Below are 9,561 nucleotides of genomic sequence, written 5' to 3'. Positions count from 1 at the left end.
AATAAATTTTTATCGAATAATGAAATTAATTAATTAATTAATTAAATTTTGTTGCGCAATGGGTTGTTACTTTAATCATTTCTATACGATAAAAACAGAGATCCGTTTACACAGACAGGTGGCGAAAAGCGCATGGAGTTAAGGAGAAATCGGAGCGTGTAGTAAGTCAAAGTGTAAAATGAGAAAAACAAGAACACTTAAGCATGGAGGAAGAAATACGGGGGAGAGGCGGAAAATAAAGAGTTGAAAAGATTGATAAAGAAAAGAAGAGTAGGAAAAGTGAGGTTAGAAGTGAAAAGTGATAAAGACGGCAGGTCGATTATAGAGAAAGTGAAGTGCCGAAGAAAGCGCCATCATGTGGGAAAGACGAGAAAGTAGATAAAGTAGAAAGGTGAAGAGGGAATAGAGTAAAAAAATGAAGGCGAGGGGCTGGTTAAATAAAGTGGTTAAATAAAGAAAGAAAAGAAAGAGGAAACGAGGGCGGAGAAGAAAGTTGAAAAGGGGACGGACAAGAAGAGATAAACAGTGGATAAGAAGAGGGGAGGGGAAAATAGCTAGAGCAGGATATATGAAGATGCGAATAGAAGGAAATATGTGAAAACAGGATGCGAGAGAAAAGATACTAATGGACAGGGAGAGAAATGTATGGAAAGGGGGAATGGGAAGGGGAAAGTAGAAGTAGAAGACAAAAATGTAGAGAAAATGGCAGAAGTGAAGAATAAGAGACGAGAAGGGAAAAGATGAGAGCAAGGAGTGCAAGAAGGGCCTGGAAATTTGAAGAACGGTTAAGAAAAGAGAGGGAGAGAAAATAGGCAAGACAGTGTCTAAAAGATATAGAAATTAGAACAAGGGAAGAAAAGAAGGTATCAAAATGAAAGGAAGGAAAGAAGAGAAGAGAGAAGAGGAGGGATGGGAAAGAGAGAGAGAGAGAGAGAGAGAGAGAAGGAGGACTGGAAAATGATGGAAATCAGAAAGAAGGAAATGCAGAAAGAGAAGAACTGGAGAAAAGCAATAGAATCAAATTATAACAAATGATACAAGATAATAAGGGTTGAAAAAGTGTCAGAATATTTGAAAAGAAGATGGAAGGAAGAAACGTGGAATGAGCTGGCGAGGTACAGACTAGGAAACGAAATGAGGAGGAGGGGATACTGGGAGGAAGAAGATGATAGACGGTGCAGAAGATGCGGAGGCGAAACAGAAACAAGGGAAGGATACAGGGGAAGATAAAAAAGATATTAGCAGAAGACGGAAAGGGTGAGGAGTGGATGACAAAGCTAGATAGGGAAAGAAAGGAAAAGCAGGGAGGGAAGTGTGAATAAAAGAGAAAAAGAAGAAGGGAAGTATGGGAGTGAGAGGGAATGAGAGGGAGTGGAGGAATGAGAGAGACGAGGTGCGAAAGGAGCTGTAAAGAGAACAGGGGCTCTTTGTATCCCGTAAAGGAACAAATATACATATAAACATATGATTAAAGACATTACTAACTTTCGATTACTATCCTAAATTTTCTAAGATATATTAGAAAAGTATTTGATCGAAGAAAATATTTAAAAACAGAACTTAGGGGAATACATACATATGTAGATGTGTACAGTAGCACGTATATATGTGTACCACTTGCCTGTATGCGTGTACATATATATGCATGATGCTATGCACGCATGCGTAGTACAAGATAGATGTGAAACGTATGTGAAGATATCTAATTGTGATTAAAATCTGGTAAGTAGTGCACGTGGTAGCGTTGAAAATCGTTTATTTGTTTATTGTACAATTGCATACTTATAAGAGAAGTATTTTGTTCAGCAATTATTATTCGTTTTAAATTGAATATGTTATGCAAAACTACTAATATTTAACATTTTAATTAAAGAAAAGAATATACGGATTACAATGGCAACAGACAAGGTTATAACCGAAGAAGTTACAGCAAGTATTTCGTCCAACGAATCTAAGGAACAAATATCAAAGAATGATGATAATGCAAATGTCCTACCTCTGAAAGAGGTAGAAATGAAATCTTATAGAAGTAAAGATAAAGAGTCATCAAGCGAAGAAAGTAGCGAAGAAAGTAGTAGTGAAGATGAACCTAGTATTAAAACTGAACCACCTACTCCTAAAAATAATAATAATGATAAAAATATGTAAGCCATTGAATTTTTTTAATTTTATACGTATTAAGTTTGATATTATTATTAAATTTTGTGTTCTCAGACAACATATGGGAATCAGAAAGAAAAGAGGCATTAAAAGTGAATGCGAGAACTTACCACCTGTAGAAGATATAAAAATTAGTATGCCTGAAGTATTATGTGATCCAGTAGGAAAGGTGCTGATTAATTTTGTATTTACATTTTTTAATAATACGTACAGTAACATAGTATAAGTGCAAAATTGTAGGTTGCATGGATGGTTGACCAATTAGTAGTTGTCCAGCCGAAGCTAGAGAAGCCAGCTTTAGATTTAGATACAATCTTATTTGTTGATAAAGGGAAAAGGGCATTGGGTAAAATATTTGATGTTTTTGGAACTGTGAATGCACCCTATTACTGTGTCAGGTTCAACAGTGCAGAACACATTCAACAAGCTAACATTAAAGTTGGCATGATTGTTTATTATTGTCCAAATACAGCACATACATCTTTAATACCATTGTTTCAGTTACTAAAGTAAGTCTCTCTCTCTCTCTCTCTCTCTCTCTCTCTCTCTCCCTCCCTCTCTCTCTCTCTCTCTCTCTCTCTCTCTCTCTCTCTCTCTCTCTCTATTTACGATTACATTACAATCATTAAATAAAATTTTATATTAAATATTAAAATAAGGTCTACTCACGGTTATATTGCTTTATTTTAATATTTAATATAAAGTCTTATTCAACGATTTGTACTTTTTCAGAATAAAAGGCGTAGATGCAACTCCATCTGAGACACCACAATTTTCTGATGATGAGAAAGAGATGGCTTATTACGGAATAAAAAACCCAATGCAATCAATTGAGTATGTCTATTTACAATTATATTACACTACATTTTAATATTTAACATAAAATCTTGTTTAATGATTTGTACTTTTTTAGGTTACCAGACACAGATGCAAATTCAGATGAAGCCACGGAATTGCCTGCTGATGAGGAAAACCAGCCTTCTTCTGAAAAAATAGAACAAAAGGAACAATCTTCTAAAATGGATGCAAAGGATCTATGAAGATGGCGTCTACATTCCACACAATCTATTTGTTGATTTAAACTGTAAACTGAAAATATAGAAATATGATTTAATAAGGAAATTGTGGGACTGAAGAATGATTTCAAGGGGCAACCCCGCGTTCCCGTGGCTCGTTTATCGCAAACTAGATATGGTCGGACGATAAATTAGGAGCGTATCGATGCACGGGTGCAAGGCAAGGGTCAGCCTTAAAACAAACGTGTAATTTACCAGTGGCTAACCTGCTTTGCCAGGGGTCAACCTCCGTAACTATAATACCTCGGAGGGTAATGGGTCGACAGCGTAGGAGCCCTCGAAGATTATGATGGGTTATACTTTAGTAGGCGGAGTAGACTCCCGTTTAAGCAGTAATTAAGCCTCGCTCCGCCCTCGGTCACGCTTCTTTTGGTCCCGCGAAACTGGTCGGCCGATCCTCGACCCGTAAATTCTCAGGAAATTCGAAATCTCAGCGTCGATTCGCCTCTGTTTGCAACCGGACCCTCTCGTAAGTATACCTATTTCATCATTCTACTAACCTTAGCTAGAAAATTGCTCGGATATTCATGCTGATTTGTGTGATGTAGAGATACATTTACCTAAATCACCTACAAATAGATCTTTGTGCAAGATACAAATTTCCTGCATAACAGTTGGACAGACATTTATTTACTGCTGTAATAATTCTATATGAAGAATCTATATATGAATCATTCTACATATGAATTTTCTTACTGTGTTGATCTACATAGTTTTGTCGTAAAATACGCGGTTTGTTTATAAGAGAAAATGCACTAGCTAAGGAGATTAGTTTAACACGTTTAAGTGTTTCCTAAATACTTATTTTAGTGTTCATTATTTTTCTTAGACAAGGATTAACTCCTTGGACTACAATTTCTTTTGCAGCTACATTAATTAACACTTCTGTGCCCTTAATAATTTCCCTAAATAGAACCAGACAATTTTCATTTCTTGCATTCTTTATTTGTTTTCACTCCTGAATTTTGATAACAAATTTTCTTTCCAGTCCGACTCGTGGTTATAGTGCAATGGTTTTACCAAGGGTTGTAAACCAAAAACACCGAAGAGACATAAAATATGCTATCTAACTTCTGTGTATGTATGCTCATCGTTTATCATCCTGCACTAAGTGTAACATTATTTCCAAATAACCAACAAAGGACTGCAGCAGAATTAAAACTTTACACGAGCTGATCAAGTGACCACATAAATTGCAAATTCAGAAATTTTCAAACGAAGACGATAAACATTTTCTAAAGGTTATTTTCCACGTGTCAACTTGAAGAAACATTGAGAGCGTCGAGAGAGTGGGCCCACGGATGGGATTCAAAACTGGAACGCAGCGCAGAAAACGAGAAGCAGAGCCGCATATGAAACTCGGTTCCCCGAAAGTGTACCACGGGGCCCGCGATACCGGTCGCTAATAAATTGATAATTCATTCAACTCGCAGACCAACAAATTACGCGCGTCAACACAGAGGACGCCAGGCGGAGGCAGAAGAAGCTGAAGAGGAGAGTGTAGGGGACGGGGGTGGCGGTCGGTTCGATCGTATAAATCTCACGTATTCGGCTGCGTGGCACGCCGTGACGGCCTCTAACGATATATTCTGATATAATTAAAACAATAAATAAGATGGCGTCCCACCGCGAGCACCGGGGGTCGAACTCTAGCTACGTTTCTACCTTCCGTCGCAACCCCTCGCCCATGTTTCTCCTCTCTTTCTATCTTCCTCCCTCTCTTTCTGCTTTCGAGAAATTACTTTTACGGCTCGAGACCCCCGGCTGTTGTCCACTTCCGGTCCAACTGGAGCGTCTTCGGTTTCCTCGCGGAATCTGGTGGACACCGTGGTTTGTCACGGTCGTTAACTGACCGTGAGCTAACTGTGTGCTCTGTTAACAGAATACATGCTTTTATTGCCGTGCTTGTACCTCGACAAGTTCATTGTCGCGTTGAACTTTGTTGACATGCGACACCGTTCTTCGTCAATCTTTAAAAATTTATTCGTGACGCAACTTTTACGTAAGTTTCGATTTTTTAACTTTTTTACGTACGAATCAGGTTTTTTTTAAGAAATTGATTTGTAGATCTTGTTGTGCGTTATTTAAGCAATCTAGGCGAAATATTTGAACTAGATATCCCTAACTCAAAGGACTTTGCATTTACCTGGTAACATTTTTCCAAAGTCATCTGCCTGAAACAATTCATGCGACACAATATTATGTCAAATACACCACATAAAACGAAATTGTTTTCATTTTTCTAGACGGCAGAAGCTAGTATTGCCGAATCCGATTTCAAAGAAATCAATTTTTCTAACAAATAATAGCCATTCATAAACTTCTAATGTTAACTCGAGTCTGCAGTTTGCTTTGTCGATAAAAGCAAGAAAAACACGAAAATTTCGTTTCGCCAAATGCTGGACAGTAGTCTTAAGAATATAGCCGTGAAATTCCCTTCGAATTAGTCCAGCAGCTTCCTAATATTTCTAGCCAATTTCTGTCCTAGCAACTTCGAACTCGAATACCCAGGCAGCGTCCCTAATCTCGAGCAAACAACTCAGAACACTATAGAGAAATCAGAGGAAGAATTTTTACAGCGATAGAATGAACAATCAACTCCGAGTTTCAACCCCTTGATCCTCTGATTTTCTCCCCCCGGATCTCCCATTATTTTTCCAGGCAGCGTCTGGGCGCGCGTCCGCTGGTATGTCTGGCATTTTTAGTATGTGCCTTGGTCCGCTGCGGAACAGTTGTCCCTCTCCTCAGTCCCGTAGAAAAATCCATGAACTTCGAAACAAGTTATTTTCGATGACACGGTTCTTTCGTATCCAACCTCGAAATCATCATTCCCGAACACACGATCCTGAAAACGGAGTTCGTTTGATCAGAAAAATTGGAGGATCTTGAAGGAATATCCAACGACGAACACGTCTAAGCTGGACGATACTTTACCCGTTCGGCACACGCGACCGTGGAGATTCCTATCTGGGCTTGATAAATTGCTGTCCCTACCCGTGGTCCCCTCTGCCCCCCGGCAGCTCTCTTGATCCGTGTGTTCCTGCGCAGTGTCCCGGCGCCCTCGAGCACCCGGTTTCACCTTAATATTAATTTGCCCCTCCATTGTCCACTTTTATTACTCACATATCTTACCGGTTCTTGGTTTTGTTGCGCGCGTTCCGGTGACTTGGTTCCTCGCTGGCTCGAACGGGCCCTGGAACCCGCGTTCAAGGGGTGGCACGGTTTTCGACCAGGATAAATGGTCGTTCGGGGGCGGAGGAGGAACTAAGGCTCCCGCGGGGTGTATTTAGACACGATCCTTTCTGTTTAGCTACAACAGAGATTTTCTGTTTTGAATCATTCGCCGAGATCTCGAGGATCGGCCTTTCTAAATCGGAATCACGTCTATCTGCCGAGTTTACGTGATTAATGTAGAAGAAATGTTGGTCATAGACGTATATTACAGATGTATATGCATATATGTAGATTGTATCTCATAAATACTACCAGCGATGCATGTACGCATAGCTGGATATTATTTGTTCATATTCTTTGGAAATAACGAGTACGAAATTGTTGTCCAATTGGTTCTTATTCTTGGTTTTGGTTCTGGTTCTTTTCATTTTAAATAAAGGTACAGACACTTATAAGTTTGAAGAAGTCACGATCTACGTACCTCTTGCAATGATATTATATTTTCTTGATACACAAAAGACGCTCCAAAACGTCAGCTAATTTATGCAAGTCTCATATTCTCCTTGATGATTCAGCAGAACCTGTAACTTTACAGGATTTTCTGGTCACACATTAATAAAATGTATTCAATATTTCGCGCAAGAAATGGTACTATTCTTCGTACAAAAATGATCGCTTCATATGACAGTCTTGAAGACACGAGTAGCAAGAAATTGAAACTCCGGATTAATGAAATATTTTAAGACGTTGTAGCATATCAGATTCTCTAACGTCAATCTCAAAGAATCCAGAGAATTCATTTCTCCAAAATATTCAACACAGTGCAGCTAACACAATTCCAACAAGTGATGAATTGGTGTGCAGAAGTCGCCCCTTACCGTCATATTTCCCAGAAAAATACGTAGCTATCACGGAGCGAATTCCCCTTGGAGCGGACACGAAGAGGCAAACACAGAAAGGACGGTGAAATACGCCGCGAGAAAAGCGGTGCATCATGGTGCAAGTCCTGCGGAAGATCGTGGAAGACGGTCGAGCGGTCGCGATCGATACAAGGTGGCAGCCGAAGGAAATCTGCATCGGCTCGATCCATAAATCACTGTTTCGCGCAAGGCCAGCCAGCGAGCGGCGTGGCGCAGCAACATCGACAGTTGGGCTACCTGTTGCTGGGTCCCCGGGCGAGTTCGCAATTTTTCATCGTATGCAAAACGGGTGGAAACGGCCGAAGGAGGAAGAATCTCGGCCACGCCTCCGCGGCCGGGCCACGGAGCTCGATGACAAATTCTTCCGTTCGCGGACAATCGGCGCACAAATTGCATCGATTGTGCCGCGATGTCTCTCGAGTAAACGTCGGGACGTTATATAGCGGGCAAGGACGCGGCGAAAATGGGGCCTGGTTGGGAACCACGCCCGCGAACGGGCCCACGAGTCTGGAGGAGCTCGAGAGGGTGGTGATCTCTTTCGCGGGGGGCTCTCGGGACTCGTAAACGTATCGGTGATCGATTGTGCGGACAGATGTGTCGTGTCACGCTGCTATTCGGTAATTAACCCTTTCGTCGTGGCTCTGAAGGGCTGGACGGAACACGCCTTTGAGGAAGATCGTCTTGTAATAGGTCTCGAGAAATGCAGCGATGAATTGTACGAAGATTGAGGATACTGAGAGAAGCCCGCGGATTTGACTCATTTGCAACGTTCATTGTGACGTGAGAAATATCGGATTGAATGACGGGCACACAAACCGACTAGAGAATCTTTACGTATATTGTTACTTTTTTAAATTGTTCTGTAAAGCACAGCATTGGGAGAAATTTCCTTTCTTTGACTGAAAGGCTCTTTGTGGAAAGAATGAATGAATTTTAAGCATGAACTTTCTAAAAACTTTTTATAAAACATTATGTTTACTGACGTTGTATTTTATAAAAGGGTTTTATAAAATACTGAGTAGTGAGTGAGTAACCTTCTTTTCGCTAAAAGCTTAATGAAAGGACATGCGTATTTTATGATTAAAATTGGACCAATATTGGCATTCGATTCTGAACAAGATCCAGTTCTTCCCTTGCTTACGATATATCTATACTCTTACAATATTAAACCAGTGTGCATATTTGAGCAAATAAATTTACCATTAAAATAAATGTCCCGTTTTCAGGACAAATAGATCCAAGGAGTGCGCGAGAACAAAGCAGCACTTTTGTGGACAATTTCTTCGAGGGCCAAAGACTCTTCCGTGGGAATCCACTCGATACCGGCTCGAGAGGTTTAATTTGAAACACGCGCGGCCCGGAATGCCGTGATAACCTCGCAAAAAGCATCCCGGAAGGTCCGTTATGCCGGATGTCTTTGAAAGCGGCGCCGACAAAAGGTAATACGACGTTATTAGGCCGTACGCGTCACGGTCGTCTGTTTTGCACCCCGTAAGCCAACAGGAACGCGTAGGGAGGGGGGAGGGGAGTCGAGGGAACACGAAAGGAGGGGAGGTTACGGTGTCCCATGGTGTGCGACAGCGGTGTCCCCGAAGGGTTTTCGGCACGGTGCGGTGGGCCAACACCACGCCTTGACAAGTATATCGTGGAATTTAATATACCTTGGACCAAAAGGTAGTCGCCGGAGATGGAATACGCGGACGCCGACAAAAGCTTCGCCAGCCGAATTCTTCCGAAGAGAAGGAGGAGGGGTCGCGCGATGGTTCCACGCTTTGTACGCGCGGGACAATGTTATCGTTTCGGTATTTACGGTGGGGATCGTGTTGCTGGGGGCCTGACTTCCAACTTTTTGGAGCTGAATGTGGAATTTAGGGTGCCGGAGTCTGGACGTATTATGATCTTCAATTTACAAATTTTTCTTTCAATTTCAAGCTGAATTTATACTCTAAAGTGTTGGATTTATACGATTTCCTTCACAATTATTTTGATCTGCACTTCTTTGTCGTTATTAATTTCTCTAATAGAACGTGACAATTTTTTTTTTTTTTTTTTATGTCTCTCATTATAATAATAGAATTCTGTTTCGATTTACATACATAACTGTATAGAATAGATGATATATGTATGTATAACCAATAGAAACGATTTGATTGTTGAAACATCGTTAACGCAACCTTTTGGAAATAAACTCAATCTTTAATAATAACTTCATTCATCTTAACTACTATTGC

General features: G+C 40.6%; 1 protein-coding gene across 2 annotated transcripts; it reads left to right on the top strand.

Moving 5' to 3' along the window:
* Positions 1–1,634: 1,634 nt before the first annotated feature.
* LOC117219920 (uncharacterized) lies at positions 1,635–3,282 on the top strand. 2 transcript variants are annotated; one of them, XM_033469474.2, is made up of 6 exons: positions 1,635–1,722; positions 1,874–2,144; positions 2,215–2,329; positions 2,401–2,669; positions 2,893–2,994; positions 3,074–3,282. In XM_033469474.2, exons 2-6 carry the CDS (start codon positions 1,894–1,896, stop codon positions 3,198–3,200), a joined length of 864 nt encoding a protein of 287 aa, XP_033325365.2. In that variant the 5' UTR covers positions 1,635–1,722; positions 1,874–1,893; the 3' UTR covers positions 3,201–3,282. The 2 variants fall into 2 exon arrangements, with proteins under 2 accessions (XP_033325365.2, XP_033325366.2); XM_033469475.2 differs by lacking the exon at positions 1,635–1,722 and adding an exon at positions 1,731–1,793.
* Positions 3,283–9,561: the final 6,279 nt, after the last annotated feature.

Source organism: Megalopta genalis, chromosome 10 (genome assembly GCF_051020955.1).
Source record: "Megalopta genalis isolate 19385.01 chromosome 10, iyMegGena1_principal, whole genome shotgun sequence".
Taxonomy (NCBI): Eukaryota; Metazoa; Arthropoda; class Insecta; order Hymenoptera; family Halictidae; genus Megalopta; species Megalopta genalis.
The sequence above is the reverse complement of the archived record's forward strand: the minus strand, read 5'-3'. Positions and strand labels throughout refer to the sequence as shown.

What these genes read in the sequence shown, in the direction of transcription:
- LOC117219920 (XM_033469474.2), top strand. Translation starts at nt 1,894, where the DNA reads ATGGCAACAGACAAGGTTATAACCGAAGAAGTTACAGCAAGTATTTCG. An exon ending in TATGTGATCCAGTAGGAAAG is followed by an intron (nt 2,330 to 2,400) that starts GTGCTGATTAAT and finishes GCAAAATTGTAG; the next exon opens with GTTGCATGGATGGTTGACCA. An exon ending in AACCCAATGCAATCAATTGA is followed by an intron (nt 2,995 to 3,073) that starts GTATGTCTATTT and finishes GTACTTTTTTAG; the next exon opens with GTTACCAGACACAGATGCAA.